Here is a 26046-nt window from a genome sequence, read left to right as displayed (position 1 = left end):
GTAATATCAGATGATCATCTCAGTTATGATTGCTGAGCAGATACTCTCAAACCAGGTAGACCACGTTGAGGCTTTTTGATTTTAAATACCAGTTCAACTGACTACACATTCCACAAGATGCAGACACTCTTCAGAGGATAAAGGTAATAAGGAAGTGACATTCTGCCTCTCCCACAGGTGTATACAGAGTAGTAAAACATGTTTGAGTTTTGCTTTAGGTTAAAAGTCAGAAGAGGACTATCCCTCGGAATAGATTAAATCACTTCCATTAATGTCAGAATATAACAGGCAGGGTCAAAGAGGAAAATAGTAAAAATTTGTTGGAGGCATTAAGAAACAAGAAAAGAGATCTTACAACAGTTACCTTCCATTAAGAGAGAAAAAAGTGCTGTTACGAATTATTTTCCACACATTTTCCAATTGAAAATTTTATAAACAGTTTTGAGACATGATGGGTGTGTATGCTTTTAGGAACTGCGTATAAATTGCTAATATTCTTTTCTTGATCCTCTCTGGGGTTTGTGAACATGTTTCTGTTCAGTGCTTTGGAGGAATGAGTACTGAAATATCAATGCATGGATAAGTATATGTGCCTATGTTTTTGTATGATGAGCCAGAGGTATCTGTAACTGTTATGTGAATTTTACGAAGCTATTCAGTAGATTTTTCCTTAAAAAATAAGAACACATTTAGGCAGAGTCACTACTAATGACCATTCAAAAATGATTTTTCAGAGTGGGAAACAGAACATAGTGTTGACACTGATGGTTGTAAACAATGTTGAGGAGAGATTCATTCTTCGTAGGTTTCATGTTTCTTTCTGTTTTTGTATCATTTCCTGTACCTGAGGAGAATGAAAAAGAATTTTTTCCACTTGCAATTTCGGTCTACTTGGAGTTACCTTATCTTGTAGGGTTAAAATATATAGACATTTAAAATACTGAAGTCCTTTTAAATTTTTGCTATCTTGTGGTTTTACATATTATCTTACTGTAAATTTAACTTGCAGGTTTCCCGGCTATTAAAGATGCTCAACAGATTGTCATGTAAAAAAAATAAAAATAAAAATAAAATAAAATAAAATACAGAAGTCCTTGTACTGACTTGGTACAAATAATTTAGACTTTGATAAGTCACGAATACGTGTTGTAATATCTAGGGACACCATTAAAAATATTAAGAAGGTTATTAGGGCAGTGACCTTATTCTGTATGATACTTTAATTATAGATACATATCATATATACTTGTCAAAACCTTTAGAATGTACAACACAAAGAGACTTTATGTAAACCATGGACTTTAGTTAACAATAATATATCAAACCGGCTGATCAACTGTAACAAATCTACCACACTAATGCAAGATGCTAATAATAGGGGAAATGGGGGAAGGAGCGGGAGTAAATGGGAACTCACTGTACTTTCTGCTCAAATTTTCTGTAAGCCTAAAACCATTCTAAAAAATAAAGTATATTAATTTTTAAAAATCACCCCAATGTGAAACCAAAAAAGAAAAAAATGATTAAGAGAGTATAACTTCTAAATAGAGAGAAAAATGGAACAATAAAAGAAGATAAAAAGTAGAGGAAAAGAAACAAAGCAGGCAGGACAAATAGCATATGGTAGGACAATAGATTTAAACCCAAATATATCTTTAATAACATCAAATATAAAGGGACTAAATGCTCCAATTAAAAGCTTATCAGATTTGAATAATTATAAAAATTATAATACATGCTATATATAAGAAAGATATCTAAAAGACAAGGACAGAGTAAAGTTAAAAATAATAAATATATACCATTTAAATATTGACTAAAATAAATCTGGTGTAGCTATAACAATATTGAAAAGAGTAGTTAGAGTTCATGTTATACCTCTTAATGATAAAAATTCAATTTACCAGAAAAATATAAGAACTCTAAATTCATACGCACCCAATAACATAGCTTCAATTACATATACACAGCGTAAATTGACAGAACTATAGGAGATAGGCAAATTCACAATAATATTGGACGACTTGAACAACATGTTTAGCAAACCTGATCTAGTGGATATACTTAGACACTTCCCAATAATTGCAGAATAAATATTTTTTCAACCCCAATTAATTCATTCACGGCAATTAGCCATATGCTGCATCATAAAGCAAGTCAACACATTTCAAAGATTTGAAATCTTGCTCTCTGAGTAAAATGCAATTGACTTAGAAATCATTAACCAAAGGGCAACTAGATATCTAATATTTGATAATTTATATAATCTAATGTCAAAAAATCCATAAGTTGAAGAAGAAATCATAATGAAAATTAGAGACTATTTTGAATTAAATAAACTAAAAACATCACACACTTAAATTTATGTGATAAAACCCATATGCATATATTAAAAAGGAAGATCTGCTTCCTATATGCAAGAGTAAGCAATAAAAAAAATGAATTCTGCAAATAACAGCTATGTATTCATGGATAAAATACAACCCCCTCCCCCACAAAAGAAAAACCCCACAAACCGAAACAAAACAAAAAACCTCACAGCTACCTGAAGGTTCTGGAGACTAAGCAAAGACAGGCAGATTTTGGAGAGGAGTCTAAACTTAGAGCAAGTGACCAAATGGAGCGAATTTCTCATTTTTTGTAATTTTGACCCAATGACAGTCATGACTCACAGACATAGCTATGGCTGCATAAGAATGCCTCAAACTGTGACAGAAAGCCCACTGTCTTTCTGGATGGAAAAATTACAGGAAGTAGACTGGTCAAATATGGCTAGATGCTGAAGAGTGAGGGGAAATCCTAGAAGAGGGAAGGAGATTCCTTAATTCTGTGCATGAACTCTGCACAAGCCTCAGGTTGACTTCTGAAACATGCATTCATAGGACAGATTCAAAGTAGCAGTAGGCTTAAGGAATTGACCTGAGCTATAATCACAGAAGGCAAGAGAGAGAGCTTACAATTCAAATCTAACCATGTTAGCTGCCAGCTAAAACAAAAACGACACCATCACTTGTCAGAGGAGTATGACAGAACTCAAGTCTACACAGCATAATATTCACAATGTTAAGGATACAATTGAAATTATCCTAGTTATAGAAAACCAAGAGAATGCTACTCATTTTAAATGGAAAAGATAACTTTAACTTCTTCCTTTCTGAGTTGGAAGCCTCTTATTTTTTATTTAAAAAATTTTATTTGTCTGTTTGTTTATTTATGCCTAATTGCTCTGGCTAGGACTTCCAGTACTATGTTGAATAAAAGTGGCAAGAGTGGGCATTTTGTCTTATTCCTGACCTTAGAGATAAAGCTTTCAGGTTTTTACCACTGAGTGTGATGTTGGCTGTGGGCTTTTCATATATGGCCTTTATTATGTTGAGGTAACCTCCTTCTCTTCCTAGTTTGTTGAGTTTTTATCATGAAAGGGTGCTGAATTTTGTCAAATGCTTTTTCTAGATCTCTTGAGACAATCATGTAATTTTTATCCTTTATTCTGTTAATGTGGTGTATCACATGAATCGATTTTCATATGTTGAACAATCCTTGCATCCCAGGGATAAATCCAACCTGCTCATGTGGTATAATCTTTTTAATGTGCTGTTGGATTTGGTTTGCTAGTATTTTTGTTGAGGATTTTTGCATCTATATTCAACAGGAATCTTGGCCTGTAATTTTCTTTTCTTGTGTCTTTGTCTCTGGTATCAGGTAGTGCTGGCTTCACAAAATTAATTTGAAGTGTTCCCTCCTCTTCAATTTTTTTGGGAAGATTTTGAGAAGAATTGATATAAATTCTTCTTTAAATGTTTGATAAGAGTTCACCATGAAGCCATCTGGTCCTGGGCTTTTTCTTTGTTGGGAGGTTTTTGGTTATTCAACCTCCATGCTAGTTAAAAGTCTATTCAGCCTTTTTATTTCTTTATGACTTAGTCTTTTTTTTTTTTTTTAACATCTTTATTGGTATAATTGCTTTACAATGGTGTGTTAGTTTCTGCTTTATAACAAAGTGAATCAGCTATACATATACATACATCCCCATATCTCCTCCCTCTTGCGTCTCCCTCCCACCCTCCCTTTCCCACCCCTCTAGGTGGTCACAAAGCACTGAGCTGATCTCCCTGTGCTATGCGGCTGCTTCCCACTAGCTATCTTTTTTTACATTTGGTAGTGTATATATGTCCATGCCACTCTCTCACTTCATCCCAGCTTACCCTTCCCCCTCCCTGTGTCCTCAAGTCCATTCTCTACGTCTGCGTCTTTATTCCTGTCCTGCCCCTAGGTTCTTCAGAACCATTTTTTTTTTTTTTTTTAGATTCCATATGTATGTTATGACTTAGTCTCAGTCAGTTGTATGTTTCTAGTAATTTATCCATTTCTTCTAGGTTATCCAGTTTGTTGGCATATAATGAATTGTTCATAGTATTCTCATAATCTTTTTTATTTCTGTGGCATCAGTTATAATGTCTCTTCTTTCACTTCTGATTTTATTTGAGTTCCCTCCCTTTTTTGTCTAGCTAAGTATTTGTCAATTTTGTTTATTTTTTTTTTAAAAAAACTCTTAGTTTCATTTTTCTATTGTTTTCCTATTTTCTATTTCATTTATTTCTGCTCTAATCTTTGTTATTTCCTTCCTTCTTCTGACCTTGGGCTTAGTTCTTTCTTCCTTTCCTACCTCCTTGAGGTGTAAAATTAGGTTATTTGAGAGATTTCTTTTTTAATGTGTTTATTGCTATGAAATTCCTTCTTAGAACTTTTTTTGCTACATTCAATAAATTTTGGTATGTTGTGTTTTCATTTTCATTTGTCTTGAGGTATTTTCTAATTTCCTTTTTTATTTTTTTAATTGAATGAAAGATTCTTTAAATTCTATAGTGCTTTACAATTTTCAAAAGTTTCACACACATGATTTCATATAATCCCAAAATAACCCTTTCTCCCCCACCCATGTACTGTCCCTTCCCACTTCTCACTCCCCACTGGTAACCACAAGTTTATTCTCTATATCTGTGAGTCTGCTTTTTTGTTTTATTCACTAGTTTGTTGTATTTTTTAGATTCCACATATAAGTGATATCATAGAGTCTTTCTATGTCTGAATTATTTCACTTAGCATTATACCCTCCAAGTCCATCTAGATTGCTGCAAAGGGCAAGATTTCATTCTTTTTTTTATGGCTAAGTAGTATTCCATTGTATATATACCACATCTTCTTGATTCATTCACTTGTTGATGGACACTTAGTTTGCTTCCATATCTTGGCAATTGTAAATAATGCTGCTGTGAACATTGGGTGCATGTATCTTTTCAAATTAGTGTTTTTGGTTTTTTTTGGATATATATCCAGGAGTGGAATTGCTGGGTCATATGGTAGTTCTATTTTTAGTTTTTTGAGATACCTCCATACTGTTTTCCACTGGCGGCACCAATTTACATTCCCACCAACAGTGTACAAGCATTCCCTTTTCTCCACATCCTTGCCAACATTTATTTGTCTTCTTTTTGATGATAGCCATTCTGACAGGTGTGAGGTGATATCTCATTGTAGTTTTGATTTGCATTTCTCTGATGGTTAGTGATGTTTTCATGTGCCTGTTGGCCATCTTCATTCCCTCTTTGGAAAAATGTCTATTCAGTTCTTCTGCCCAGTTTTCAATTGGGTTGTTTCTTTTTTTGATGTTGAGTTGTATGAGCTGTTTATATATGTTGGATGTTAAGACCTTATTGGTCATATCATTTGCAAATATCTTCTCCCATGAAGTTGGTTGTCTTTTCATTTGAGGTATTTTCTTTCTTTCTTTCTTTTTAAAAATAAATTTATTTATTTATTTTTTTAAATTTATTTTTGGCTGCATTGGGTCTTTGTTGTTGTGTGCAGGCTTTCTCTAGTTGTGGTGAGCAGGGGCTATTCCTCACTGCGGTGCACAGGCTTCTCATTGCGGTGGCTTCTCTTGTTGCGGAGCAGGGTTCTAGGCACGTGGGCTTCAGTAGTTGTGGCAGGTGGGCTCAGTAGTTGTGGCTCACGGTCTTAGTTGCTCCACAGCATGTGGGATCTTCCCGGACCAGGGCTCAAACATGTCTCCCCTTAACCACTGCACCACCAGGTAAGTCCCGGCATGTGAGGTATTTTCTAGTTTCCTTTTTGATTTCTTCTTTGACCCAATGGTTGTTCAAAATTAGAAAGGAAAAAGTAAAATTGTTCCTGTTTGCAGATGACATGGTCTTATAAAAAGCTCTAAATACTCCACTAAAAAACTGGTAGAACTAATAAATGAATTAGATACAGTTGTAGAATACAAAATCAACGTACAAAAATGAGTTGCTCCTCTATAAACTAATAGCACACTATCTGAAAAGGAAATTAGGAAAACAATCCCATTTACCATAGCACCAAAAAGAATAATATACTTAGGAATAAACTTAACTAAGGAGGTGAAAGTCTTGTATACTGAAAGCTATAAAATATTAATGAAATAAATTAAACAAGAAACAAACAAATGTAAAGACATCCTGTGTTCATGGATTTGAAGAATTAGTATTGTTAAAATGTTCATACTACCCTCAAAAATCAATGCAATCCCTATCAAAATCCCAATGGCATTTTTTTTTACAGAAATAGAAGAATATTCTAAACTTCATATGGAACCACAAAAGACCATGAATAGCCAAATTAAGCTGGAAAAAGAAGAACAAAGATGGAGGCATTACACTTCCTTATTTCAAAATATATTACAAAGCTACAGTAATCAAAACAGTATGGTACTGGCATAAAGACAAATAGACCAAGGGAAAGAACACAGAGCCCAGAAATAAATCCATACATATAGGAAGTGATCTTTGACAATGGTGCCAAGAAGGGGGAAATGACAGTCTCCTCAACAAATGGTGCTAGGAGAACTGGATATCTACTTGCAAAACAATGAAACTGGACTCATATTATGCCATACACAAAAATCAACAAAATGGATTAAAGATTTAAGTGTAAGACCTGAAACTGTAAAATTCCTAGAAAATAACATAGGGGAAAAAAATCATGACATTGGTCTTGGCAATAATTTCACAGATATGACACCAAATGCACAGGCAACAAAAACAAAAATAAGCAAGTGGGACTACATCAAACAAAACAGCTTCTGCACAGCAAAAGAAACAATCAAAAGAGTAAATAGGCCCTCCTACAGAATGGGAGAAAATATTTGCAAAACATAAATTTGATAGGAGGTTAATCTCTAAAATATATAAAGAACTTCTACAACTCAGTAGTAAAAAGAAAAAACACTAATAATCTAAAATTTTAAATAATAAATCTATTAATTTTAAAATGGGCTAGACTTGTAAAAGACATTTTTCCAAAGAAGACATACAGATGGTCAACAGGTATATGAAAAAACACTCAGTGTCACTAATCATCAGGGAAATGCAAATCAAAACCACAATGAGATATCACTTTACACCTGTTGGGATGGCTACCACCAAAACAACAAAAGACAACAAATGTAAGTGAGGATGTGGAGAAATTGGAACCTGTGCACATTGTTGGTAGGAATGCAAAGTAGTCTAACCGCTATGGAAAACAGTAAGGAGGTTCCTCAAAAAATTAAAAATAGAAGTACATATGATCCATCAATTCCCCTGCTGGAATTGCTCTATTTATCCAAAAGAATTAAAATCAGGATCTTGAAGAGATATTAGCACTCTAATATCCATGGCAGCACTATTCATAACAGCCAAGATGTGGAAACAATCTAAATGTCAATCAACAGATAATGGATAAAGACAATGTGATATGCACATACTATGGAATATTATTCAACCTTAAAAAGAAGGAAATTCTGTAACATGTGAGAACGTGGATGAATGAGGACATTACGCTAAGTGAAATAAGCTAGTCACAGATAAAAACTGCATCATTCCACTTTTATGAGGTATCTAATATGTAAATTCATAGAATCAAAGAGTGGAACGCTGGTTGCCAGGGGGGAGGGGGGAGGGGAAAATGGGGTGTTATAATGGGCGTAAAGTTTCAGTTAAGCAAGATGAATAAGCTCTAGAGATATACTGTACTCATTGTACCTATAGTTAATAATAAGGTGTTGTGCACTCAACAATTTGTTAAGAGGGTAGCTCTCATGCTAAATATTCTTACTATGTTAAAATATTAAAGATAGGAGGACCTTCAAGATGGCGGAGGAGTAAGACGTGGAGATCACCTTCCTCCCCACAAATACATCAGAAATACATCTAAATGTGGAACAACTCCTACAGAACACCTACTGGATGCTGGCAGAAGACCTCAGACTTCCCAAAAGGCAAGAAACTCCCTAGGTACCTGGGTAGGGCAAAAGAAAAAAGAAAAAACAGAGACAAAAGAATAGGGACGGGACCTGCACCTCGAGGAGCGAGCTCTGAAGGAGGAAAAGTTTCCACACACTAGGAAGCCCCTTCACTGGCAGAGACAGGGGGGTGGCGGGGGGGAAGCTTCGGAGCCACGGAGGAGAGCACAGCAACAGGGGTGCAGAGGGCAAAGCAGAGAGATTCCTGCACAGAGGATCGGTGCCGACCAGCACTCACCAGCCCGAGAGGCTTGTCTGCTCACCTGCTGGGGTGGGTGGGGGCTGGGAGCTGAGGCTCGGGCTTCGGAGGTCAGACCCCAGAGAGAGGACTGGGGTTGGCCGCGTGAACACAGCCTGAAGGGGGCTAGTGCACCACAGCTAACTGGGAGGGAGTCCTGGAAAAAGTCTGGAACTGCCTAAGAGGCAAGAGACCATTGTTTCGGGTGCGTGAGGAGAAGGGATTCAGAGCACTGCCTAAATGAGCTCCAGAGATGGGCACGAGCCGCGGCTATGAGCGCCGACACCAGAGATGGGCATGAGACGCTAACACTGCTGCTGCAGCCACCAAGAAGCCTGCGTGCAAGCACAGGTCACTACCCACACCTCCCCTCCCGGGAGCCTGTGCAGCCCGCCACTGCCAGGGTCCCATGATCCAGGGACAACTTCCTCAGGAGAACACATGGCACGTCTCAGGCTGGTGCAATGTCACGCCGGCCTCTGCTGCCACAGGAGAGGAGGCTAAACAATACACTACTAAATAACCAAGAGATCACTGAAAAAATCAAAGAGGAAATCAAAAAATACCTAGAGATAAATTACAACAAAAACACAATGATCCAAAACCTATGGGGTGCAGCAAAAGCAGTTCTAAGAGGGAAGTTTATAGCAGCAATACAAGCCTACCTCAAGAAACAAGAAAAATCTCAAATAAACAACCTAACCTTACACCTAAAGCCATTAGAGAAAGAAGAACAAAAATCCCCCGAAGTAAGCAGAAGGAAAGAAATCATAAAGATCAGATCATAAATAAATGAAAAAGAAATGAAGGAAACAATAGCAAAGATCAATAAAACTAAAAGCTGGTTCTTTGAGAAGATAAACAAAATTGATAAACCATTAGCCAGACTCATCAAGAAAAAAAGGGAGAACACTCAAATCAACAGGATTAGAAATGAAAAAGGAGAAGTAACAACTGACACTGCAGAAATACAAAGGATCATGAGAGATTACTACAAGCAACTCTATGCCAATAAAATGGACAACCTGGAAGAAATGGATGAATTCTTAGAAAAGCACAACCTTCCCAGACTGAACCAGGGAGAAATAGAAAATATAAACAGACCAATCACAAGCATTGAAATTGAGACTGTGATTAAAAATCTTCCAACAAACAAAAGGCCAGGACCATATGGTTTCAATGGCCAATTCTATCAAACATTTAGAGAAGAGCTAACACGTATCCTTCTCAAACTCTTCCAAAATATAGCAGAGGGAGGAACACTCCCAAACTCATTCTACGAGGCCACCATCACCCTGATACCAAAACCAGACAAAGATGTCACAAGGAAAGAAAACTATAGGCCAATATCACTGATGAACATAGATGCAAAAATCCTCAACAAAATAATAGCAAACAGAATCCAACAGCACATTAAAAGGATCATACACCATGATCAAGTGGGGTTTATCCCAGGAACGCAAGGATTCTTCAATATACGCAAATCAATCAATGTGATAAACCATATTAACAAGTTGAAGGAGAAAAACCATATGATCATCTCAATAGATGCAGAAAAAGCTTTTGACAAAATTCAACACTGATATAGGATAAAAACCCTCCAGATAGTAGGCATAGAGGGAACTTACCTCAACATAATAAAGGCCATATATGACAAACCCACAGCCAATATTGTCCTCAATGGTGAAAAACTGAAACCATTTCCTCTAAGATCAGGAACAAGACAAGGTTGTCCACTCTCACCACTATTATTCAACATAGTTTTGGAAGTTTTAGCCACAGCAATCAGAGAAGAAAAAGAAATAAAAGGAATCCATATAGGAAAAGAAGAAGTAAAGCTGTCACTGTTTGCAGATGACATGATACTATACGTAGAGAATCCTATAGAAGCTACCAGAAAACTACTAGAGCTAATCAATGAATTTGGTAAAGTAGCAGGATACAGAAATAATGCACAGAAATCTCTTGCATTCCTGTACACTAATGATGAAAAATCTGAAAGAGAAATTATGCAAACACTCCCATTTACCATTGCAACAAAAAAATAAAATACCTAGGAATAAACCTACCTAAGGAGACAAAGGACCTGTATGCAGAAAACTATAAGACACTGATGAAAGAAATTAAAGATGATACCAACAGATGGAGAGATATACCATGTTCTTGGATTGGAAGAATCAATATTGTGAAAATGACTATACCACCCAAAGCAATCTACAGATTCAATGCAATCCCTATAAAACTACCAATGGCATTTTTCACAGAACTAGAACAAAAAATTTCACAGAACTAGAACAAAAAATTTCACAGTTTGTATGGAAACACAAAAGACCCCGAATAGCCAAAGCAACCTTGAGAAAGAAAAACGGAGCTGGAGGAATCAGGCTCCCAGACTTCAGACTATACTACAAAGCTACAGTAATCAAGACAGTATGGTACTGGCACAAAAACAGAAATACAGATCAATGGAACAGGATAGAAAGCCCAGAGATAAACCCATGCACATATGGTCACCTTATCTTTGATAAAGGAGGTAAGAATATACAATGGAGAAAAGGCAGCCTCTTCAATAAGTGGTGCTGGGAAAACTGGACAGCTACATGTAAAAGAATGAAATTAGAACACTCCCTAACACCATACACAAAAATAAACTCAAAATGGATTAAAGACCTAAGTGTAAGGCCAGACACTATCAAACTCTTAGAGGAAAACATAGGCAGAACACTCTTTGACATAAATCACAGCAAGATCCTTTTTGACCCACCTCCTAGAGAAATGGAAATAAAAACAAAAATAAACAAATGGGACCTAATGAAATTTAAATGTTTTTGCACAGCAAAGGAAACCATGAAGAAGATGAGAAGACAACCTTCAGAATGGGAGAAAATATTTGCAAATGAAGCAACAGACAAAAGATTAATCTCCAAAATATACAAGCAGCTCATGGAGCTCAATATCAAAAAAACAAACAACCCAATCCAAAAATGGGCAGAAGACCTAAATAGACATTTCTCCAAAGAAGATATACAGATTGCCAACAAACACATGAAAAGATGCTTGACATCACTAATCATTAGAGAAATGCAAATCAAAACTACAATGAAGTATCACCTCACACCGGTCAGGAATGCCATCATCAAAAAAATCTAGAAACAATAAATGCTGGAGAGGGTGTGGAGAAAAGGGAACCCTCTTGCACTGTTGGTGGGAATGTAAATTGATACAGCCACTATGGAGAACAGTATGGAGGTTCCTTCAAAAACTAAAAATAGAACTACCATATGACCCAGCAATCCCACTACTGGGCATATACCCTGAAAAAACCATAATTCAAAAAGATATATTTAGCACAATATTCATTGCAGCTCTATTTACAACAGTCAGGACATGGAAGTAACCTAAGTGTCCATCAACAGGTGAATGGATAAAGAAGATGTGGCATATATATACAATGGAATATTACTCAGCCATAAAAAGAAACGAAATTGAGTTATTTGTAGTGAGGTGGATGGACTTGAAGACTGTCATACAGAGTGAAGTAAGTCAGAAAGAGAAAAACTAATATCGTATGCTAACTCATATATATGGAATGTAAAAAAAAAAGAAAATGGTTCTGAAGAACCTAGGGGCAGGACAGGAATAAAGACGCAGACGTAGAGAATGGACTTGAGGACACGGGGAGGGGGAAGGGTAGGCTGGGATGAAGTGAGAGAGTGGCATGGACATATATGCACTACCAAATGTAAAATAGATAGCTAGTGGGAAGCAGCCGCATAGCACAGGGAGATCAGCTCGGTGCTTTGTGACCACCTAGAGGGGTGGGATAGGGAGGGTGGGAGGGAGACGCAAGAGGGAGGAGATATGGGGATGTATGTATATGTATAGCTGATTCACTTTGTTATAAAGCAGAAACTAACACACCATTGTAAAGCAATTATACTCCAATAAAGATGTTAAAAAAATATTAATGATAAATGGAAAGGACAATCAACAGATGTCAACTCCAAGATTATTCAATGCTGAGATTATGTGATAAGCATTTAAAACCAGCTATTTTAACTATGTTCATTGAAGTAAAGGAAAATACACTGGAAATGAAAGGAAACATAGGAAATCCCAGAAGATAAATAGAAAATATAGAAAAGAACCAAATAGAAATTTTAGAACTAAAAAATAAAAAATTCACTGGATGTGCCTATAGTAGCAGGAATATATATGACAGAGGAAGTAGTACGTGAACTTGAAAACAGAGTTAAGGAGTTATTTGATGAAAGGAGAGAAAACCTGAAAAAAATGAAGAGAACTTTAGGGGTCTGTGAAATAATATTAAAAAATCCAATATAAGGTTAATTTGAGTCTCAAAAAGAGGAGAGAAAGAGAATGGGGCAGGAAAAATATCTGAAGAAATTCTGGCAGATGACTTACAAAATTTGGTGAAAGACATAAGCTTATAGATTCAAAAAGCTCAGCTAATGCCCAAATAAGTAAGTTCCAATCAGCATGATGATAAAAATCTCTGGAAACTAAAGAAAAAGAGAAGATCATGAAGGCAGCCAGAGGAAAATGACATATTACATAGAGGGGAATAACAATTTGGATGACTGTGGACTTCTCATCATAAATTATGAAGGCCAGAAAGTAGTGAAACCACATTTTTCAAGAGCTGAGGGAAAAAGTCAATTTAACTTTGTTAAGAACATTTAACATGAGACTTATCCTCTTAACAAAATTTTAAGTGTACAACAACACATTATTGTTGACTATAGGTACAATGAGTGCAGTAGATCTCTAGAGCTTATTTATCTTGCTTGACTGCAGAGTCAATAATTTTACAAATAAAAAACAAACTAAACAAAACAATCAGGGAATACATGGAAGATCTGAATAACATTATCAATCTCCTTGATCTACTTGATATTTATAGAACACTACATCAACAACAACAAAATACATATTCTTTTCAAGTGAATATGGTACATTAACCAAGACTGACCATATACTGGGCCATAAAAAAGTTTCAGTAAATTGAAAAATATTGAAATTGTACAGAGCACAATAAAACTAAACTGGAAATCAATAACAATGACATATCTAGAACTCTCTCAAATATTTGGAAATTAAACAACACAATTCTAAGTAAATAACTGGTCAAAGAAGAAATCACAAGACAAATTAGAAAATATTTTGAATTGAATGATAATAAAAACATGACATATCAAAATTTGTGAGATGCAACTAAAGCAGTGCCTAGAGGGAAACATTTTTAAATGTCTATATGAGAAAAGAAGAAAGGTGTAAAATCAACAATCTAAGGTCTGACCTTTAGAAGCTAGAAAAAAAGAGCAAAGTAAACCAGAATTACTAAGAGGAAAGGACATGATAAAGATAAGCACAAAAAGTAATGGAAATAAAAAGATAATAATCAACAAAGCCAAAAGCTGGTTCTTTGAAAAGATCAACAAAAGTGATTAATCCCTAGCTAGATTGATTAAGAGAACACAACTCACATGAGAAGGATTCAACCTACTGTCCTTGGCTTTGAAGATAGAGAAGGGGGACCATAAGTCAAAGAATGCAGTGGCCACTAGAAATTGGGAAAGGTCCTCAGCTTATAGCCAACAGGTAATGGGATCTTGGTCCTACAAACACAGGAAGTGAATTCTGCCAATAATCCAAATGAGTAGGAAATGGATTCTCCTCTTAGAGCCTCCAGAAAGGAACACTGCCTGGCCTGCCAACACCTTGATTTTAGTATAGGTAGACCTGTATCAGACCTCTGATCTACAGAACTATTAGAAATTTGTGTTGATTGAAGCCACTAAGTTTGTAATAATTTGTTACAGCATCAAAAGAAAACTAATACACAAAAACTAATACACAAAAAATAACTACACATGGATCATAGACCTAAGCTTTAAAGTGATGATGATAAATCTCCTAGAAGAAAACATAGGAGAGTATCTTTGAAATTTGGATTAGGTAAAGATTTCTTAGATAGCACTCAAAAAGTAAAAACTCTAAAAGGAAAGATTGATGAATCATATTTTATGAAAACTAAAAATGTTTGCTCTTTGAAAGACATTGTAAAGAAAAATCAAAGGAAAGCTACACAATGAGAGAAAATATTTGCCATACACTTATCTGATAACAGACTGGCATATCCAGAATATATAAAAACTGTTATAGTTCAATAATAAGAAAACAACAACCTAATTTAAAAATGGATTGAAGATTTGCACGTACAGTTCACAAGAGGAGATATATAAATGGCCAAAAAGTACATGAAAAGCGGTTCAATATTTCTACTAGGGAAAGGCACATTAAAGCTACAATAAGATATTAGTGCAATGGCTAAAATAAGAAAGGCTGACAGATCAAGATTTGATGAGAAGAAATGGCTGCTTTCAGATTTGGGGCAGGAAAAGTATAAGTTTCTTTCTAGAACATCTTGTTATAGCACAAAGCAATGAAGAGATCCAAGATTACGAGGAGTGTTAAAAGTGCTAGGAGTCATCCTCAGAATGTTCCCATTGGCTTCAAACAGTAACATTTGAGCATCATCAAGAATAATAACTGCAAGGGATTGAAATACACAAACACATTTAAATCTATGAGTTGATAATAATACTAAAAACATGGGTTACCTTTAGACAATTCTATGAAAGATTTTTATTCTGAAAACTGGTAAATAAAGAGAAAGAGTTAAGTATTTTCTCTGTTTTCCTATGTAATCTGTGTCTTAGGGCAACCAAATAGTTGATGAGATGTATTATGACCAATAAATGAAAAAAGAATGATAAAATTAGAACATCACCATTTTTCAATCTCTATTGAATTAATGGGTCAAGCAATGATCATCAGTAACTTCTTACAGCAAAAAGATCATCAATGGCTGGATCATTATGCACCGACTTATGGAGATAGACAAGAACATTATGGTGTAGTCTTTATAAGACAAAAAAAATTGAACCTGAGTTTAAAGAAAACATTAGATATAACTATAATCAGCAATTTACAGAAAATATAGGGTTCCACAGAACATGATAGGTGACATCATTAGAAAATAATCAGCAAAATCCAGACTAGGAAACTCTTCAGTACAAATAATCTGGTTACTTCAATAAAAAATACTGTAAAAAATATATATATAGAGAGAAATGAAGGGTGAATCTTTATATAACCTTTATAATGTCCTGGATCTAATATATATATACATATTAGACCCAGGACATTTATCAATCAGTCAAAATTTATGGACCTTGTTCTGATGGAGTTAGAACAACAAAAAGTAGACAATTGGTGAAATACAGACAGTGACTTGTTATTTGATATTAAGGGATCACTGAAAATATCTTAGGTGATAATAGTATTGTGATTAGATTTTTTAAAATTAATTAATTAATTTATTTTTGGCTGTGTTGAGTCTTGGTTGCTGCACGCAGGCTTTCTCTAGTTGCGGCGAGCGGGGGCCACTCCTCGCTGCGGTGCGCGGACTTCTCATTGCAGTGGCCTCTCTTGCTGTGGAGCATGGACTCTAGGTGCGCGGGCTTCAGTAGTTGTGGCGCACGGGCTTAGCTGTTCCATGGCACGTGGGATCTTCCCGGACCAGGGCTGGAAACCATGTCCCCTCCATTGGCAGGTGGATTCTTAACCATTTTACCACCAGGGAAGCCCCGTGATTAGATTTTAAAGTCCTTATATTTTATAGATATGTACTGAAATATTTACAAATGACATTATATTATGACTAGGATTTACTTCAAGATAATCTGGGGGGGAGGAAAGGGGGTAAGGTATATATCAAATAAGATAGGCTTGTGGTAATAGTTATTAAATAGGAATAATGAGCACATGGAGAGTAAATATTACTATTCTCTATTTTTGTGTATGTTTGAAATGTTCGATAGTTGAAGAAAATTTTGAGAAATAAATAACATACAAGGAATCTCCAGCAAATATTCTGTCGCTTGAAGGAGAAGAGAGAGGAAAAAAAGGGATAGAAGCAATATTTGAAAAAATGCTAGCTGAAAAAATTTCAAAACAGATGAAAAACATTAAAACACAAGGGTCTGGAACTTCTATTTCCTCTAAAACCAGATTTCCCTCTTGTTTGAAACAACTAAAAATGGACAACATATAAGAAACAATGGTTTTCAAGGTATCAGGCAACAAAGGACAGTGCTCTGTGAAAGTCAGGAAAGAAATGAAGTGAGCCTTATGATTGCTCTACCCTACTGTCTTCAGAAAATTTCCTAGCCTCAGAGTAGGGAACGTGAACCTGAGAGGAATCCTGCAGACCTCTGAGTTGAGGAAATGGAGCTGAGATCCTGGGAAAGCAAGGCAGCTATAGTTCACAGGACAGAGTGCCAGAGAGGAGAGAACTGCACAGAAAGAACTCTGGAAATCTGCAGAAGGTCCCCTTCAGGTAATCCCCTGTGTATAGATCAGTACATGTGTGTGAGGAAACTACCTGAGGCCATGGAAAGAACCAAGCCAGGAATACTGCCTATTATCACCAGTCAAACTGGAAAACCTTGTGATTCATGGGGCACTGGGTAGAGTACTCAAAAGGATTTTGCCTCAGTAGTGGGGAATACTTAGCCCTAGATGAACACTGCTCTGTTTCACTCTAAAAAAATCTTAAAGCAACATTGGAAAAGATCAGATTGTTTCCAAGTAAATTAGCTGGGTCCTGAAATATAGCCCAAGAATATACATGAATACAAAAAAATCCAGCACCTACTAATGTAAAATTCATAATATCTTGCACCAATCAAAAATTACCAGGCATACACCTAACTATTACAATGTTATATGTCAATTATATCACAATTAAAAAATTACCAGGCATAAAAACAAGCAGCAAAACGTTATTATAACTATATTCTCTTAAGTTCAAAAAAGTTAAGTAAAGATAATGACACTATAGAAAAGACACAAATAAACTGGGGGTGAAAACTACAAAAATTATAATGTATGCAATGAAAAATACACTGGCACTTTATTATTAATGGTACTGTAGACACTGCAGAAGAAAAGATCCGTAAACTTGAAGACATAGCAATAGAAAATATCCAAAATGATATAGAGGGGAAAAAAAGAATTAAAAAACATTAACAGGGCATCAGGGAGTTGAGACAACTTCAGCTGCCCCAATATATGTGTAATTGGAGCTCCCAGAGGAGAGGGCTGGGATAAAAAAATGTTTGAAGAAATAGTGGCTAACAAATTTCCAAATATGCTGAATACTGTAAGCCCACAGTTCTTAGAAGTTCAAAGCACCACAACACAAGAAACATGAAGAAAACTACAACAATACCACTTTAAGTAGGAGTGTAAACTGGTCTGAGTACTTTGGAAAACTTTGGGGCAGCAATCTTTTAAAGCTGAACTTATGTCAATAACCTGTGACTTAGGAATTACATTTCTAGGTCTGAACCCAATAGAAATGCATGCACTTGTGCACCAAGAGACAAGTACGTGAATGTTCACTGCAGCATTATTCATAACAACCAAAAAACTGGAAACAACCAAATGTCTAACTCATAATAGAGAATACAGAAATGAAAAGGAATGAATAATATGCACAAGATGAAAGAATCTCACAAACATACTGCTGCTCAAAATAAGCCAGCCCCCAAATAGTACAGTGATCTGATTCCATTTATACAAAATCTAAAAAAAGTCAAACTAAAAGTCAGAATAGTGGTTATTTTCTGGAATAGAAAGGGTAGTGATTGGAAACAGGTACCATGTGGTATTCTGAGGAGCTGGTAACTTTCAATCTTTTGTTGGTTTCATAGCTCTATTTAATTAGTGATAGTCAAGTTGTACAGTTTTGATCTCTGTAATTTTCTGTATGTGTGCTTGAAAAGTTTTAAAAATGCAAATAAATATATTTCACCACATTAACAGCAGAAGGGAGAAAAATCATACAATCATCTCAATAGATATAGAAAAATAATTTGATAAAATTTAATAATTCATGATAAAAACTCTCAGAAAACAGACTATAAGGGAACTGCCCTAATATGATTAGTAGTATTTATAAAACACAATAAACACCATAGTTAATGGTTAAATAGGGAACTTCTTTCTTTTTTTTTTTAAGATTGAGAGCCAGCAATGTGAACCACTGTATCTATTTCTTTTTTTTTTTTTTTTTAATTTATTTTAATTTATTTATTTTTGGCTTTGTTGGGTCTTCGTTTCTGTGCAAGGGCTTTCTCTAGTTGCGGCAAGCGGGGGCCACTCTTCATCGCGGTGCGCGGGCCTCTCACTATCGTGGCCTCTCTTGTTGCGGAGCACAGGCTCCAGACGCGCAGGCTCAGTAGTTGTGGCTCACGGGCCTAGTTGCTCCGCGGCATGTGGGATCTTCCCAGACCAGGGCTCGAACCGGTGTCCCCTGCATTAGCAGGCAGATACTGTAGCTATTTCTATTCAACATTAGTTCTACTGGAGATCCGTAACCACTGTTCTATATCAGTGTTCCAACAGGAACAGCACTTTAAAAATAGAGACATTCAAAGACAGTTTATTCAAAAAGGGACTATTTAAAAAGAATTAGGCATAAGGTAGTCACAGGAGATAATGCAATAATCCAAAGCTAGTAAAAACTGAACTAACTTTAGGACTGAAGGTCAAGAGGAGGGAACATTACTATAATTCAGAAGCAAAGAGTTATGTAAAGTAAGATACCTTAAGAGAAGCAGTGATTTCCAGACAACTCAGGACAGACAGACTGTGGGGAAAAGGACAGGGGAATAAATCTAACTTCACCCTCTTTCCTCCTTCCAGTCTTTCTCCATGGTTTCCTACTGGCTTAACCCAACTGGAAGTCAGAAGGAATAAGAGCCTATTGATCTAGTCCATACAGATTAGCTTCTCTGCAGGGTAAAGAAGAGAGGAAGGTAGATCTGAAGGGACAAAGAGAAGATAAATAATACATGCAATAAGACAAAAAGAAAGAAAAGGATAAGGATTGGAAAGGTCAAATAAAACTGTCACTATTTGTAAATGATATGATTGTGTTTGTAGGAATACCCAAAGTATCTACAAATGCATGATTATAATTAATAAGTTGAGTTTAATAAGGTTGCTGCATATGAGATCAACAAAAATGAGCTATATTTCTATATGTCAGAAATTAGAACCTGAAATTTTAAAAGTTTCTACTTATAATAGCATCAAAATGATAAAATACCTATGGATATGTCTATCAAAAGATATGTAAAACCTTGGACTTCCCTGGTGGCGCAGTGGTTAAGAATCTGCCTGCCAATGTAGGCCACACGGGTTCGAGCCCTAGTCCAGGAAGATCCCATATGCCGCGGAGCAACTAAGCCTGTGTGCCACAACTACTGAGCCTGCGTGCCACAACTACTGAAGCCCATGCGCCTAGAGCCCGTGCTCCACAACAGGAGAAGCCACCACAATGAGAAGCCTGCGCACTGCAACAAAGAGTAGCCCCTGCTCACCACAACTAGAAAAAGCCCGCGTGCAACAACGAAAACCCAACACAGCCAAAAATCAAATAAATAAATTAAAAAAAAAGATATGTAAAACCTTTATGCAAATAATAACTATACTGGAAGAAATTAAAGACCTAGATAAATGGAGAGGATAAAGCTTATTGTTTCAAGCTGGTACTTCTCCCCAAATTGATCAAGAGCCAATGCAATCCCCCCAAAATCCCATCAGTGTTTGCTAGTGTGTGTGTGTGTGTGTGTGTGTGTGTGTGTAACCTGACAAATAATTCTAAATGCTGAAATGGAAATTCACAGACCTAGAAACATCCAAGATATTTTAAAAGAAGAATAAGATGTGAGGACTTGCTCTGATAGATACTAAGACTTATCATGAGGCATTCTAATTAAGAGATTCTTGTAGTGGAGCAAGGATCAACAAATATACTATAGGAATCAAATAAAAAGCAGTGAGGAAAGTACTGTCTTTTCATATAAGGTGCTTGGTCAATTGGATGTCTGCTTGGAAGAAAATAAAACTTGACCCCACCTCACATCCTACACAAAATCAGTTCCAGATTGATTGGATATAAATGTAAAAGGCAAAAAACAAACAAAATTTAAAAACAAGATAAAACCAAATGCTCCCCCCCAACAAAAAAAAAAACCCATAAACAAACTTCTACAAGATAATACAGGGACTAAGATGAGGAGCTTGGGCTAAGGAGAGACTTCTAAAATAGTACACCAGAAGCCATAAGAAGATTATTAAATTTAACTATGTAAAAATTCAGAATTCCTGTTAATCAAAAGATACCTTTAAGAGATAAAATAGAAGGCAGAGAGTGGGAGAACATACCTGCAACAAAGAGTTCATAACCAGAATATATAGAAAACTTACAAATGATTAAAAAAAGACAAACAATACAATAGAAAAGAAGTATTTCCAAATGGCCAATAAACAAATGAAAAGGTATGCAACTGCTTCAGTACTCAGGAAAAACAAGTTGAACCTGCAATGATTTATTACTGTTCATCCATTAAAAAGGCTAATGCTGAAAATACTGATAATACTAAGAGTTGGGTGTAAGTGAAAAGGATGTAAGACAACTGGAACTCTAAAATACACTGCTATTGGGAGTGTAAATTGGTACAATTGCTTTGGAAAATTGTTTGAAATACTCTACTAGAGCTGATCAAACACATACCTGACAATCCAGCATTCTCTCTTGTGGGTATACACCCAAGAGAAATGTGTGTATATGTGCACCAAGAGACATGCACACGAAAGTTCCTAGGAAAAATTTTTGTAATAGCTCCAAGCTGGAAATAACCTGAAGGTCCACATCTATCACAGAACGGATAAATTGTGACATTTCATACAATGAGTACTATACAGCAATGAAAACGAATGAACTACAGCCACACACAACAGCATGGATTAATCTCACAGACATAGTTTTGAGAAGAAGAATGAACCAATGAGTCCCTATTACATGGTTCCCTTTATATAAAGTTTAAAAGGTTGACAAGCCTACACAGATATAGAGAACAAGCTAGTGGTTACCAGTGGTGGGGGGCAAACTACTGGGTGTAAGATAGGCTCAGGGATGTATTGTACAACATGGGGAGCAGAGCCAATATTTTGTAATAAGTGTAAATGGAAAGTAGCCTTTTCAAATTGCATAAAAAATTTAAAAAACATTTTTAAAGTCTAAAAAGTAAAGCTTTTGGCTCTAGAAGTCGTGCTCTTAACCACCAAAAAAAAAAAAAAAATGAAATTTAAAAATAAATTTTAAAAAAAGCTGACAAGTCTAAACCAAAGTGTTTCATGTTTCATGGTAGAATTATAAAGAAAAGTGAGAATGTCATTATTGTAAAATTCAGAATAATAGTCCCTTTGTGGGGAGTGATGACCATGAAGAAAAGAAAGGGGGCTTCTCGGACGCTGGCAATGTTTTAGTTTTTTTTTAACTTGAATGGTAGTTACAGGTGTGCTCACTTCATGATAATTCACTGAGTTGTATATGTTTTGTACACTTGTATGTGTGCTATATTTTATAATGAACAGAATAACAAGCTTGTTCTTTTTTTCCTATTCCATACCTGGCACAGCATAAAACTCAGGGGGTCCTCTGGCTTTTCATAGACTAGGTTTTCAGTGATATGCTGAAAGAGAGAGAGAAAGGCATCACATTATGGTTCTGAGCTAAAGCTATATGGTCAGGTTATACCTGAAGCAATCTTTTACATTAACCTAACATGTACCATAGCATTTTAAAGAAATTCGTATATCTCGACATAGTGACAAATTACTTTCTTACTGCTGATAAATTTGGGCAAATTAAGGTAAAATGTGGAGGGATTAAAAATTTAGGAATAAATAGCAATGTATATTTTTCTAGTTTCTAAGATCAAAGAGTTTTGGAGAAAGATTTTGAGAATTGTGATTTTGCTAGACTGAGAAATCAATAAATTATTTGCTTTGAAGAATAGTCAAAGAAAAAGTTTTGAATAAAAATTTTAAAACACTGTATGATTTTTACATACAAACTTCCTTCTAAGGCATTTGATTCTAAAAGGTGAAAATGATGTTCAGCGTTTGTGATAATAAATGAGGAAGAATATAAAAAACTTCAGACACCCACTTCCATATGTTTTGCTGTTGTTGAATAACTCAAAAAATTATAATAAAGCAAGCAGAATTCTCACTTGCAGGGAATAACAATAGGGCAAATTTCTGGTATAAAATATTCTGGTCTGTTTAATGCACCCACGCTAATTAATTATTTCATATATGTTTCTACTGAACACATATTTATAACTAATTTTTCTGATAACAATGTTCAATGCATAAGCATTGTTTTTTCTTGACAGATAAAGAAAATTATTTACAGAACGATTAGAATTCTACTTTCTACAGCTTTCATCCTTGAGTTTAATAATTAGTATTTCTTTGGTTAAAGCCAGAAAATCCAGCCATTAGCATTCTCCCACAAAATGACATTTTAAAGAAAGAAAAGGCATACAGCAGTGTTAATAAAGCAAATATCACTTATCTCTATTTTATGAGGAAACTGAGATTCACAGAAGTTACGTAATTTCCTCCAAATCACAAAGATGAGAAGGGACAAAGTTAGCTTGGAGCCCTGGGCTAACAGATTTTAAAATTTGTGCACTTTCCTCTATTTCCTACTTCTTTAAACTTAAGTTCTTCCAGTTTAAATGCTTTCATTTGGGGTGGGCCATTCTTACTTACAACTTTCTAACCACAAAGTTACTTCATGTATATATGTCATTATATATGTATATATACCTTGCTGCATAATAATATTAACATAAAAATACACATGTCAGGAGAACAGAAACAAAAACAACCCACAAAGCAGCAAAAACTTTATAAATGTGATAATATTTTATAATTCTGTATCGGCCAAGGAATGTCATACTTTAAAGAACATTCCAGCCCCATATCCTGAGGTCAATAAAATTTGTAATTTCAAGAATTAGAAGCAACTTTTAACTATGTCATTTTTCTCCTGAAGAATGTGGTTTCTTAGATGGTCACAGGTTGGTCATCTTTTGAAAGTATTATATTCCTGCCTGGAAAGTCTTTTTCTCTCCTTTTCAATTGCCATGATTTTGTCCTTCCTTCCTAGTCTGGTTCAAACTTTAACCCTGGGCCAAATTTTTTCCCTAGCAACCAACCTATCAGATCTCTAATCCCTCTGAAGGGCTTCATATCATGGTAAGAATCATTCATCTGGTGTTTATCATTTACTACTTTTGGTTAATACGTCTTAATGCACTTACTGACTTCTCATTAAGATTATATCCCTTTTATAGCAAACGCCCTTTCTTGTACCTCTTATAAGCCAGGTCAAAGTTTGTCGTTTACATTATAATTACTTTAAAACTCATAATTAAAAAAGAGGTTGAGAGGGTTACCTGGAATATTTGCAGAATATGGTGTTTCTCCATGTATCGCAGTGAAACTTGATAAGGATCTTCATATACTATAGGAGGGAACCACTTCTTATAAGGTTGATTGTATGCCTGAAAACTCCTTCTTTCCTGGTATTCTGAAATATCAACCTAAAATGGAAATACCCCCCAAGAGAGTCTTTAATGAATTGAAAAGCCCCAGGAAGTTTTGTTGCTATTGTTGCTGTTATCAGTGGAATCTGGTATTGATGGGATCTGAACACCAGGAATTAAGAGCAAAGACATTATTATGAGAGACCTGGCTGATTCTCCAGGCAATGTAATGCACCTTAAGTCCTGGGAGGTACCTTAGACATCTCCAATCTACTTCAAATACTTTTCCCTTCACAGAGATTTCCAACTAACTCCAAATTCCTTTCCTTTGGTAGAAGCCCAGAGGGGGAATGACTTAGTTCCCAGTGTTAGCAGCAGAAACAGGACTTGAAACCCAGGTCTCCTGAATCCTGGTACGTTGATCCTTCCTGAATGGCCTTACTTAGTGTAGCAGAGAAGGCAATCCATCTCTTTATTTCCCACCCTTCTCCTGCCCTTCCTGAATCCTATGGGTCACACATACCACAATATGTGCCCTCTTCCTGCATTTTGCCAGGCCCCTGGCTTAACCTCCAACCCCCCGGGTGGGTATCAAATGCCCCTTTAACCTACAGGCTTGGTTTCCACGGGTTGAGTTTTTTCTTGACTGACGATATAGTCCAATTTGGATGAGATGGAGGGAAATCTTTGGGAGTAGGCTCGGTCTTTTGTTTGGAAAGTACTGGTCAATCTGTGATCAAATGGGATGAATGCTTGCAGATCAGCTACACTTTCTGTTTCAGTTTCAAGGGAAGCCTTGGATATGCTGCCATCTGTCTGGCCAGGCTCAAATTTGCAGGGTTGTACTCTGAAGTCAGCCTCTTTGTCTTCCTTGCTGTAGCCAAGCTGGTCGAATAATCTATCATCAGACCGGCTACGTTCTCCATAGTCAAACAGGTTGTCTTCTGTGTAATCATCCTCTTTTTCCACTAAGTCGTCAACCCGGTCAGATTCACTGCCAGCCTTGTCAGGGTCAGCAGCCTGCTGTTCAGCTGGTTTAGTAGCTTGGTCATACACTTTGCGGTGCGTCTTTCCAGATGTTCTGTAGTCAACTTGGTCAGACAATCTATGATCAATCTGTTCAGAAGTTTTTCGTTCAACCAGGCCGAACAATCTACTTTCAATCTGTTGAGAAGTTCTTTGGTCAGCCGGGCAGGACATTCTGTGATCACTCTGCTCAGAGGCTCTTTGTAAAGATGGGACAGATGGTTTACGGTCAATCTGTTCAGAAGCTCTTCTCTCAGCCAGGCCGGACATTCTGTGGTCAATCTGCTCAGAAGCCCTTCGTTCAGTCTGTTCAGAAGTACCTTGTTCAGGCAGAGCAGACATCTGGCTGTCAGTCTGTTCAGACTCCACACCCCCAGCTTGGCTAGATGCCTTGCTGTCCATCTGTTCTGACATGCTTCGGTTAACCTGATCAGATGCTCTACGATCGGCGACATTAGCATGGTTGGATGCTCTGAGGTCAGCCTGATCAGATGTTCTTTCTCCCATGGATTCATATGCTTTGTGGTCAGCTTGATTAACTACGTTGGGTTCAGCCAGGCCGGACACTATCTGGGCAGCCTGGTCAGCTGCTCTGTGATCAGTCCGGTCATCTGCTTCCACTTCATCCTGGTTCTGCCTGTTGTCTTCCTGGCTGTCTGTGTGGCTGTCATTTGGGGACTTGGCTGTACTTTGGTTTTCCGATGATTCCGCCGGAGCCCCTTCTGGAGGCTCTTCCATTTTCTGCCTGGTACCAGACTGGTCTAGATTGCCAGACGCTGTGGGTGGGGCCGGGCCCGGTAGTCTAGGCGACCTTCGGAGCGCACGAGACAACAATACCCGCGGGCTTTGTTTGGACCTCCGAGCTCCAGCTCTTCCGGGCGCGCGGGCGGATGCCGTTGGATGCCGGGAGGTGAGCGGGGGAGCCCCGCCGCTGCCTGGGGAGGGGATGCCTTCGG

The 26046-nt window shown here is 36.6% G+C and overlaps 1 protein-coding gene across 1 annotated transcript; it reads right to left on the bottom strand.

Moving 5' to 3' along the window:
• Positions 1-808: 808 nt before the first annotated feature.
• TEX55 (testis expressed 55) lies at positions 809-25828 on the bottom strand. Its single transcript, XM_061192733.1, has 4 exons — positions 24677-25828; positions 23975-24121; positions 22133-22195; positions 809-844 (listed from the first exon to the last, which is right to left on the bottom strand). The coding sequence occupies exons 1-4, from the start codon at positions 25826-25828 to the stop codon at positions 809-811; spliced, it is 1398 nt and encodes a 465-aa protein (XP_061048716.1).
• Between the last annotated feature and the right edge of the window lie 218 nt (positions 25829-26046).

Source organism: Eubalaena glacialis, chromosome 6 (genome assembly GCF_028564815.1).
Source record: "Eubalaena glacialis isolate mEubGla1 chromosome 6, mEubGla1.1.hap2.+ XY, whole genome shotgun sequence".
In the NCBI taxonomy this organism is placed as follows: domain Eukaryota; kingdom Metazoa; phylum Chordata; class Mammalia; order Artiodactyla; family Balaenidae; genus Eubalaena; species Eubalaena glacialis.
Note: the sequence above shows the minus strand (reverse complement) of the source record. Positions and strands in the feature narration are given on the sequence as shown.

Excerpts from the sequence above, each read along its gene's own strand:
- TEX55 (XM_061192733.1), bottom strand. The coding sequence starts at position 25,828 with ATGGAAGAGCCTCCAGAAGGGGCTCCGGCGGAATCATCGGAAAACCAA. Across the intron at positions 22,196-23,974 it reads ATATTCTGCAAATATTCCAG|CATATCACTGAAAACCTAGT; the intron begins GTAACCCTCTCA and ends TCTCTCTTTCAG. Across the intron at positions 845-22,132 it reads TGAGTTTTATGCTGTGCCAG|GTACAGGAAATGATACAAAA; the intron begins GTATGGAATAGG and ends CATTCTCCTCAG.